General features: G+C 42.8%; 2 protein-coding genes across 2 annotated transcripts; both read left to right on the forward strand.

Annotated features, from left to right (window-relative positions):
• The first annotated feature begins 505 nt into the window (after positions 1-505).
• Positions 506-2,482, forward strand: jun (Jun proto-oncogene, AP-1 transcription factor subunit). Its single transcript, XM_084336727.1, has one exon. It carries the CDS (start codon positions 803-805, stop codon positions 1,778-1,780), a length of 978 nt encoding a protein of 325 aa, XP_084192853.1. The 5' UTR covers positions 506-802; the 3' UTR covers positions 1,781-2,482.
• Positions 2,483-8,377: 5,895 nt separating this feature from the next.
• caiap (CARD- and ANK-containing Inflammasome Adaptor Protein) lies at positions 8,378-11,263 on the forward strand (the record flags this gene model as incomplete). Its single annotated transcript, XM_084308413.1, has 4 exons — positions 8,378-9,563; positions 9,782-9,938; positions 10,177-10,399; positions 10,514-11,263. The coding sequence occupies 4 exons, from the start codon at positions 8,378-8,380 to the stop codon at positions 11,261-11,263; spliced, it is 2,316 nt and encodes a 771-aa protein (XP_084164539.1).
• Positions 11,264-11,676: the final 413 nt, after the last annotated feature.

Raw genomic sequence — 11,676 nt, forward strand, 5'->3', positions numbered from 1 at the left:
ATTATGAAACAAAACAATCCCCAGGACTACTACAGATAAAGTCTGCTGTTAATAAAATTAAAATAAAAGAATCAATGAATGTTTTCTACATAAATAACATGGCAATGGAACTAATGGAGGGATACTTTCTCTACACTCGAATGATCTGTGAGAAAGACAACCGAAAGTGTTGTACTTATCATGTATTATACACACAGGCTATCCCGCCACTGACAGTAAAGCGGGTAACCAGATATTCAAAACCAATACGTCATCCCACAATGCACTGCGCTCCTCTCCTTGCAGCATTACCTCATCCCACAATACACCGCGAGAGTAAGACCCCTGCCATGAATCTTCGGTGGTCGTCAAGGCAACGCACCTTATCTGAAGACTCGGTACCGCCCCTCGAAACGCCTCCAGCCAATGGGAGAGCCCGGGCATGACATCATTGCTATTTTTAGAGCGGCGGCGGCAGCTGATAAGGTTTGCCTCCACGCTGCAGCGCTCAGAGGATACACACCGAGCTACAGGACGCACCACGGCTGCACTGGTGTGTCCGACAACATATATAAAGTTATAGGACTTGGCGATTTTCACTGAACAGAACAGAACTCTGGATACATAATCTCTCTGAACTTCACTCCTCTAAGCTCACTGAACAGAATTATTTAGCGGGACTATAGAAGTGCGCGCTCTCAAGTTCAGAAGTTTTACGCGCAGAAAGGAGAGTTGTTTTCCTCCGATCGGTCCGACAAGAAGAAAGGAACCGAACGCTCTTTTTTTGTAAAGAGACTTTCTAAATTGTTTTGGTTTCTCTTCTATGTCTACCAAGATGGAAACTACTTTTTATGAAGACTCGCTCAACGCTTTCTCTCGGCACGACAATGCGGGCTACGGATCATACAACAACAAAGCACTGAAACACAACATGACGCTGAACCTCGCAGACCCGGCCGGGAGCCTGAAGCCTCATCTCCGGGCAAAAGCCATCAGCGACCTCCTCACCTCCCCGGACGTCGGGATGCTCAAGCTGGCCTCTCCGGAGCTGGAGCGGCTCATCATTCAGTCCAGCAACGGTCTCATCACCACCACGCCGACCCCGACGCAGTTCCTCTGCCCTAAGAATGTCACCGATGAGCAGGAGGGGTTCGCAGAGGGGTTCGTCCGCGCGCTGGCGGAGCTCCATCACCAGCACCTGCCCAACGGAACCAGTGTGAGTCCGACTCCAGATCCCCAGAGCAGCGGGAGCAACGACGCGTTGCCACCTGTTTCATCTGTCGCCAGTGACACGGCTTACAACAACAATGTCACCATGCGCTCTGACTCGCCGGTGTACGAAGACTTGGACACCTTTAACCCGACCATCAGCACTGTCTCGGCCCCGAGTTACACGCCGTCAGCCCCGGCGATGTCTTTCTCCGCGGCCCCGCCGCAGCTGCCAGTCTACTCCGCCCCGCTGCACCGCCTCTCGGCGCTCAAGGAGGAGCCGCAGACCGTCCCCGAGATGCCCGGGGACACCCCTCCTCTCTCCCCGATCGACATGGAGAACCAGGAGCGCATCAAGGCGGAGAGGAAGCGCATGAGGAACCGCGTCGCGGCTTCCAAGTGCAGGAAGAGGAAACTGGAGAGGATCTCCAGGCTTGAGGACAAAGTGAAGAACCTCAAGAATCAGAACTCGGAGCTCTCGTCCACCGCCAACATGCTGCGCGAGCAGGTGGCGCAGCTGAAGCAGAAGGTGATGAACCACGTCAACAGCGGGTGCCAACTGATGCTTACGCAGCAACTGCAGACCTTCTGAGAAGGACACCTATTCGATAGGAAAGACTGTAATTGAACGAAATGGACACTTCGTTTTGATGGTGAATGGCTGTGTCGCCCGAGGCCGTGGCTGGATGTGGGAGGATCATATGGCACGGGACCGGCGGGACCGGAGTTGGCGCTTTCCTTCAGTGCCACGCGGTCCACGATGGCGCGTCCTGGAGAGGGGACTCTGGACACAAGCGCGCCGGGGGACCAGAGAGAATGGCAACAAGCAGGATCACTTTCTGTTTTGTTTCGTGCTGTTTTTTTTCCAGACCAGGGCTGCACTTTTGTTGATTTAACACCAAACCCTGCATGGACCTGATCATGACCATCAAAGAAGAAATTCAGTATTAGAGGATAATAAACATGCAATAGACTTTTCTTGATGTAGCCACATGACTCCTAATTTGGTCGTGTTGGCCAACACTGAGAGGCTGAAACGTTTTTTTAACAAAAGCTGCCTGACTTCTGAATTACAGTACAATGTACTTTTTTCTTAATAGTAAGAAACTGTTCTTTAAGAAAAGCTTCAAGATTGACTTGTTTCTTTCTAAAGTTGTTTAATGGGGTTTCACTCATTGTTATATGTATATAAGATCAACTTGGAGTACTTATGTTTACCATTTGTAATAAGAAGACTGTATACTTTTTTTTATGTTTGTTTTCTGAGCACTTCAGAAATTTATCAATATTTAAAAAATATAATAAACTGCATAACATGAAGCAATGGGGCCTCTGTGCTTTGAGTGACGAGACAAAGAACTGTTTGTGTCAGTTGATGTGTTCGAGTGCATACAATAAAACATGTTGCAACATGTTGCAAGAGTATAGCTTCCAGTACCTCAAGGTAAATTCCATTAGTGCCTAGTATTGATCCAAGCTAAGTGATTGTGTTTCAGCCTGACCCAGCTCAGTCACTGTACTGCCAGTGCTGCAAATGACTGTGGAACATGAGAAGGGTACCCAATACTAATCTGCTTCCTACCTGACAAGGTAAGATGAAAGCAGGTGTAGCCCTTCAAATTCTGACCTATGTTCACTGCCATCAAAACTATACTCTTGCTCTATTTGAGTGTTAACCCTTTCACTACCAAAGGGTTAACCCCTTCACTGACAATACAGAACCCTTTCACTGCCACACGACAACGGGTTAACCCTTTCACTGCCACACTGTGGTAGTGAAAGGGTTAATACAACTTGAAGTAGCTGTGTAACATAAAACAGAACTGCAGATATGAATCAATTGCTCTGTTACATAGTGTATGCTACCTCCTTGCATTGCATTGTTGAACTAACCAACATCATTTCCTGCTTGTGGTGCAAATATAGAAAATCCAACACCGGTTCTCTTTGAACCAATCATGAACAATTGGAAGCAAAAAAGAGAGGACATTGTAGAACATTACCACAATAAATAGCACATTATAATATAAACTTTTAAAATCATATTTTTATATTTTGTGGCACCAAAGATAGATACATCCCCAGACAAATACATTTAGTCATTTTGCCAGGTCGAGGGCCTTGAAGCGGATTCGTGCAGCAATGGGGAGCCAGTGCAGGTCCCTAAGAAGTGGGGTGACAAATAATTGCATTAGGCCAAACATTGCTGGTGAATTGATTGATTGACTGAGATGATCCATCAAAATACAGTATAATGCTGCAGTGCAGACATGATGTCCATTTGAGATCATCAAGAATACAGGCCTAAACACAAAGTCAGAAAAGGATTGTAGTCCTATTAGATTAAAATGTATTGTCATTATACAGACATGTACAGTACAACGTATCCAACCATAGTGCAAATATAACAGCAAAGTGCAATAGTAATAAACAATGTACAGGTGATTAAACTGGGTATACAATATAGATTAGTACTACTGTGTGTACTGGGTACAGAGTGGTAATAATAATATGTACAGTGATACAGGTACCATTATGGTAGTAGTCATACTGGCCAACAGCGTAACTAGTAAGAGTATAGGTAAGGGATATGTACAGATAATATCATCATCATCATTTTATTTATCCGTACATGGAATCACCACAGTCCAACAGTACATATTCACATAATTCACAAAAAATACCATGGCCGAAAGGAACAGGAAGAAGAAAAAATCTTATATATACCTGCCCCTACACACGTACAACACACCGATAGACATATTGTGTAAAACCAAACAGAATATACCCATTTTGCAAAAAATAAATAAAAATTTAACATCAACACAACCAAATTAAATCAACATAAATAAACCCATTTTGTCTATCTATCAGTCAAACTACCATTATGGTAGTAGTCATACTGGCCAACAGCGTAACTAGTAAGAGTATAGGTATGGGATATGTACAGATAATATAGATATAGTATCTATGTAAAAGGCCTATGTGCACTGCAGGTGTATACATTCAGATATATATATATACAGTATTATTGTACATGCTATCATACAGAGTTATATGGGTTATATATAGGTCTATAAGTAGGTATATGGAAGATGATATGCAGGTATGTTCAGACAGGTATGGATATATATATATATGCTGTAAATATAGATTGTTGTGCTTTCATACAGAGTGGGTAGATTATAATATGATAGGTGTATAGGTGGGTAGTTAATTTCCTATGATTACTATGATTACAGTGTAGTTGTAGACAGTGAAAGCCGTAGGTAGGTATAGATTGAGTATAGGTAACAGAGTTCAGAGTCTGGGTAACAGGGCCTAGGGTGTAGGCAATGGAGTCATACATAGGCGGCGCGTGGGCTTTAGGTCACGGAAGGCTGTAAAGGGAACGCCCCCCCCCCCCGCGTGCAGTGTGAAAAATTTGACCTTTTATTTTGGTTGCACGCAAACTGTCCAGGTTCTGATTTCATATACACACACACACTACTAGGCTATATACTACAGCGAGCCCCACTCATTTATATATAGTGCAAATTAAGTGTTCAAATGAAGGCATCCAATAATATATTAACCATTGTCTTACCTTAATGCAGATAAATGCGACGTTTCGTCTTGGTGAGAAAGACCGTTCACAACTTGAATCACAAGTTGCAATGAAGTGAAAGTTTTTTGTAATTTAGATCTCATGCTTTGAAAACAATGTACATACAGTAGCTCTAAAAAGTTTCCACAATTTGATGAACTCGGACTCTCATCATGTCCTCTTAGAGCAAGCCCTTGTTTGCCAAGATAAAACAACATACAGCCTCAGGTGATCGGTAGTTATGCCCAGGGCCAGCCCGGTGCAGCTTCTAAATTACTTTGTTTATGCCTTGGAAAAATACCGTATCCATTTTGCTTTTTGAAATTTGACTCAAAATAGTGCGCTGGTGTTCGCTACAAAGCGATCGGCGGGCTGAAATTCAGTACACAGATGTTTGCTTTAGTTTACTCTGCCTGCGGGATCAGGATGATCATGTGAATGATGTGATTGGCTACATTATTTAACCTGAGCCTATGCGTGATTGGTTACTGCCTGTACCTGGAATGTTAAACGCTGCCACCGATTGACACCTTCGTCGTTGACACCTCGGCCAGCCGGCTGCAGCACAAGACACACACAATAGCCAGCAGCCTGCGCATATATTATATACATTTCAAGATTCCAAGCATAATATTCTGGGTAGGCATAGCCTCCCCTAGCCTTATATACGCGCCGCCTATGGAGTCATAGTATCCTACAAGTATCCAACTGCCCATAAACCATATATAGCATTCTAAACCATGAAAATCAATTGTCATACTGAACATAAGTTATACCTGTTACAGTGAGACAGCTTAAATAGGTGATGTGCAAAAAGTACTGTACCTGTTTTGGTACCAGGGACCTTTCAACTAGACCCCTTGACTCCTGCTTAACTAACAGTGTCCACTAGAGGGAGATATTGTCTAGCAGTTGCCGAATAGAATCTGCTGCCTCAAAGCCTTCATATCTGTTTAGATTATATTTGCCTCGTTTATTTAGGTGCAATAAATCGTCATGTTGTAGGCTATTTAGCAAATATTCCGAGGTAAATGAATGTAGGCCTATTGTAAATGCATATGGTATTAATCAATTTACTGAGATTCAGAGATGGTATAGGCTTAGTTACTACTGAAAATCCTTATTATGTCATATATGTACAAAAGAATTACATGAAACTATATTTTATTTTTCATTTTTACAATTTAACAACAGATTTTATTATTTATTTTAAAATGTAGATCAATAAAGAACACATTCTGATAGCCAGGCAGGGGATTTAAATGTAATGAATAATTCACAACAGAGTAAGAGACTAAACAGTTGAGGGAAAAACGTAAATTAATGTGAATGAACGTGTCTGCAACCAAAGAAAAAAGATGAAATTCCTCTGAAATTGAAAACAATGTTACAAACAAACAAAAACTACATGGGATGTAAAATATCATATTTAATGCGTTAGAAACCTTTAACATAATTATTCTAAATAACTATCACAGCAGAGCCGAATCAAGATATGCAGGCACAGGTGGGGATATTTAAATTAAATCTACATGGATGATACGATCACTACTACTTGAGTGATTGTAGGCTATATGATATCACAATACTATAGTTGCACATTTATGTGAATCCGTATCACAATTTGAATAGCGAGTGCTGGTCAGTGTTTTGGCCATGTTTACAATCATTTGAGTAAATCTGCCTGATCTGATTGCCCAAACTTGGGCAAGAATGATGACATCATTCCGGAAAGTGGTAGCCTTCCTGACTGTCCATATAAGGGCAGAGAACAATCGGAAGACCTACGTCACCTCAAGAGTAGGCGTGTTTTACGGGAAGTGAAGCTCTTTACTAATCTGAATGCTTAGCGCTCAGCGGGTGTGCTCAGTGCTGCAGTTCAATGAGGTCTTCAAAGTAATGATTGTATGGTACTTTGTAAAAAATAAATAGTAACACATGTTTATTGTTGAAATAGAAACACAATCAGGGGGAAATATCTAATCATTAATAGATTAGATTAAAACGTATTGTCATCATTGATACAGCACAAGTACACAACGAAAATAAATTGGCATCTAACCAGTGCAAATTCAATTAAATTCAAACCTTTATTTATTCGCAAATGTAATAGTAAAGCATAATAACTGGAATATATATAAATGAGTACTACTGAGTAATAATGCTAATCTGATGTATGTACAGTGTTACAGTATTATTATGTACAGTGATACATACAGGTATACATCATATACTATGTGGTAGTAGCCATATGGTATAAATAAGAGTAGGTAAGGGATATATACAGATATAGAATATACTGGTATGTAAACAGGAATATATGCAGGTATATTCAGACAGGTGTGGATAAATATATATATGGAAAATATAAATATAAGATAAGATCAAATATTCAAATATTCCTTTATTGATTCCCTTTGGGAGTCATAGCAGCATGGGAGAGGGGGGGGGTACAGGTATGGGTAATAGTAGAAGGACATAAATATAGGCAATAAAATGAGATCTGAATATAAAAATGAGGGGGAAATAAACAGTGTAAACAATATAATTAACTCTGAATATAAAAATATTGTTAGGACTCTGTGACAGGTGGGCTCAAATGCACAACACGGGAGACAGGATAATGTTCAACCCCGTAGGGCATTTAATAATACGTTGAAAAGGAGAAAAAACTAGTGCGGTGTGTGTGCGTCTTTTAGCCTGGTGGGCAGATGACCGTGGCCGGTGGAGAGCACTGGGGTTTGTGAACTGTGGATGACATGACAGAGAGAGAAAAACAGGATAAGTCTTCAGGGGAAAAAATAAGAACACAAGGAAAAACACAAATGATAAAAACACGATAGAAAATAGAACTAATAATGTAGAGGATACTTGCCAGGCCATTCTTAAAGAAGATCTGACGCTGATGAATGGAGATCCAGGTCTTGTAGTGTAGCGTGATGATTAGAAGACATGTGCGGAGCCTCCATCCATCAGCATGATTTGTATCACCTGTGGTGCTGAACGCGTCGAAGTGCAGGGGGTCTGTAGATATATTTTGGTATATTTTGGTGCAGGTATATTTTGAGTATGAAATAGAGTTCAGAGTTTATACAGTCTGGGTAACAGAGCCTAGGATATTGTGTTGGGGTTATATAGGGGTTTAATAGGCCTGACCCCCAGGTAAACACACACAGTTATGGCGACATTATCATGCTGATGCGTGTTATGCAAAAGATAGTTTATCTAAAGAGAGACAATTGTGCGTTGCCAACAGTAGCCAATGTCATTTATTTTGTCTCATATTTCGCTGTTTGCCGTGTTGAACATTGAACACATAGCAATCATGAGCAATACGATAATATATGTCATATAGTTGCTAAGGCCAATTAGCCATGTCAGTTCACGGTCACACTGCCACACAAAGGACTGAGAAAGGTAGACCGGATCTAAATGCCTTCTCTATTTACCTGGTTGCTAGGGTGAGAATATTTCACTTAGCAATGGGATATATAATACACATACACACACACAGGAAGACGCACTTGTTTGAACTATAGCTTGCTGAGTGTTTGAACACATGAAGAACGATTAAGAATTTAAAATGATCATATGGCATCTAAAATGATCAACACAATATCCAAAGACTTTCCAAATGCTCGAGGGGCATCCGACTCTACCAATCCCTATGCTGTAGATGTGATCAGAGCCAAAAGGAGGGATCTGATCTATGGGATTTCACACACTGAGGATCTAATGGATCTTCTCGTCATAGAGGGTGTCGTCACGGCAGCCAAGAGATCCATCATCTTGACCATCAGGACACGAGAGGAACAGAACTCCAGGGTCTTGGACATTCTGGTGTCCAGAGGTGAAAGGGCATGTCGGAAATTCTTCAATCCCTGCCTAATGCTGGCAGAACCAGACCTTTATCAACGACTCAAGGGGTATGTGGCTGGCGTGAATGAGAGTGTTCGAGACACAAGGAGACAGTTGATTGGGTACTTGTTTGAGAGAGATGAGGAAGGGTTGGGTAAAATTACTGAACAAGCTGTCGCTCCGATGATGACCCATAATTCATTTACCACCAAAGAGAGCAGGAAATCCAAAATTCAAAAGGATGACAGAACCACCACTGACACCAATTCCCCAGTTATTAAAACAGCACAAAACAACCCAGAAGGAACTTTCAGCCTCATTGCTTCAGGAAAGGATTTCTCACTTCTGGAGAAGCTGTTGAAAGACACCGACATCAACGCCGTCAATTCCTCTAATGAGACACTGTTGCATGTAGCTGCAGAGCACGGCCACCTGTCAATCATTGAGCTCCTCCTCCAGGGAGGAGCCAGGCTTGACCTGAGGGACAGTGAGGGTCACACACCTCTTCACAGGGCAGCCAGCAGGGGGCACACTGAGGTCATACGGACCCTCGTAAAGGCTGGGGCCCCCATCTATGCTCTCAATAAGCACGCTAAGACTGCTATCCACCTGGCAATGAAGAATCAGCACCTGGATTCAGTCAAAGCTCTTGTGAAGCAGGAGACCCAGCAGTTGAAGAACCAGACACACGACTCATTTCTCCACATCTCAGCCAGGGAAGATGACTGGAGGCTGGCTGAGGTACTGCTGCAGAACGGGGCTGTTGTTGAAGCTAGAGACAGCCAAAAGAAGACGGCTTTGTTCCATGCAGTTACTGGTGACAATGAGAGAACTGTGGCTGTTCTCCTTGATGCAGGGGCAAAAGTCGACCAAGCAGTTATAGATGCAGCCATCAAACTCAATCTTGGGACAATTCTCCATCTTCTGCTTGGTAAGTCTTAAAAACTAGTTTTGTAATAAATCATACTTTTCAATTTGTGGGATCTACTGTAATATCAAGTTGTGGTATTGTACTCTATACTATTGTATTACTAAAATATAATTACAAATCAATTATTCTCACACAAATAATGAAATGTAATTTTAAATGAGGTGGGAAAAGAGCTACTTAACTAGTGTTGTCAGGTCATGTGAGAGTCCTCGGTGCAGAAGCCCTGGGCTCAGCTCTCTTCTCAGCTGTGAGACAGAACCAGGACGGAGTGGTGGCTGCTCTGATAGACAGTGGAGCTGATGTCAACACATGTGACGGACACGGGTACACGCCCCTGCTGCTGTCCGCTGTCCTGGGACACACTGAAGCATTCAGGTAACCTTCCCCTGACAGTGACGAGACAATCTCTAAATCTCTACATCCAGCTGACTTTTCCACCCACATCCAGGACTTGGTTCTATCGGTCCCTGAAAATATGCTGGACAAAATAAGAGTATTTATAATCAGTAATTATAAATATTTGTATAGTACATTTTATTCTTCCTGTCTGCCTTATATGTATAGAAAATCCACTATTGTATTCTATGTAACAAATGTCCTTATTTCATCTCAGAGCTCTAGCAGCAAAACATGCCAAACTGGATGCTACGCTCCCCAACCAGGCCTCGGCCTTGCACCTGGCCGCCCAGAGTGGCAGTGTGTCCATAGCACAGGCCCTGCTGGACAAAGGATTAGATCCCAACACCGCTGGGCCTAAATCCCATACCTCTCTACACTTGGCAGCCCAACACAACAGGTCTGCCTTAGTAGGGCTGTTACTCAGAGCTGGAGCGCAGGTAAATTCAAAAGTGTTAAAAAAAACACACACATACAAAAAGTAGATAATCTACTACTAATTGATGACCCCTGTGCTATTTGTGAATGTTGTGTCAATTGTGTTAACTTCCTAGGTAAATGAAGTGGCCCAAGATGGACTGACTCCTCTGCATATAGCCAGCCAGCAGGGCCATGCAGAGACAGTGAGTCAGCTCCTTCAGGGCCAGGCAGACCCAGGAGTCAAAGACAGGCAGGGGAGGACAGCCTTGCACTGGGCAGCCTCTACCCAGGGAGAAAGCCTGGCAGTGGGACTGCTGCTCTCAGCCGGGGGTGACCCCAACACCACTGACAAGGAGAAGAAAACTGCCCTCCATCTGGCTGCCATGGAGGGACGAGTGGACGCTGTTACTTCCCTACTGTCCTTCAAAGCAAGGGGAGGGGCTAAGGATATGGATGGCTCCACCCCTCTCCACTATGCAGCAGCCAATGGGCACGCTGACGTGGTTACAGCTCTCCTACGTGCGTTGAAGAACAAGGGCATTGATGAGAGAAATGTATGGAGGAAAACTCCTCTCCACTTCGCTGCGGAGAGAGGACACGATGGCGTGGCTGAGCATCTTCTGCGAGCCGGGGCAAAGATCAACGCTATGGATAACAGTAAAGACACACCTCTTCACTGTGCTGCCCGCACCGGCCACCAGGAAACAGTCAGAAGACTGGTGGGTTGGGGCCAGGCAGGGCAGGTGGGACCAGGGGAGAGAGCAAACCTGCAGACCACTAATAATGTGGGGAAGACTCCACTGCAGGTGGCAGAGAGTGGGGACACACCGGAGCATGAGGACATCACAGTCTTCCTCAAGAGAAAGATGTTTCTCATTAAATAGAGGACGAGGAGAAGAAGGATCATTGAAATTCCTGATAATATGCAACATGATTATGTTGATCTCACAATCCATCTATCCAGTTATTCTGTAACCCAGATGAATGTAAAAACCCACTGGGCTATGGGGCGGGATTTCACAACATGCTAACATTGATATACTATTATGATTATGGAGTTGCTTATTTAATATGTAGGCTATGTGTGTTATTCAACCACTCTATACAGAATTGTAATAATAACTATTATTATTATTATTATTATTATTATTATTATTATTATTATTATTATTATTATTGTTGTTGTTGTTGTTGTTGTTGTTGTTTGTGTTGTTATATTTATCTATTTTGGAGAAAGTGTTCAACCCTATAGGTCATAGTTTACAAAGTTAGGTCTGGGGACAACCTGGCGTCCTTG

This window comes from Notolepis coatsorum, assembly GCF_963971535.1.
Source record: "Notolepis coatsorum genome assembly, chromosome: 2".
Classification (NCBI taxonomy): Eukaryota; Metazoa; Chordata; class Actinopteri; order Aulopiformes; family Paralepididae; genus Notolepis; species Notolepis coatsorum.

Bases quoted from the DNA above. Each gene is read 5' to 3' on its own strand.
- jun (XM_084336727.1), top strand. From the start codon at position 803: ATGTCTACCAAGATGGAAACTACTTTTTATGAAGACTCGCTCAACGCT.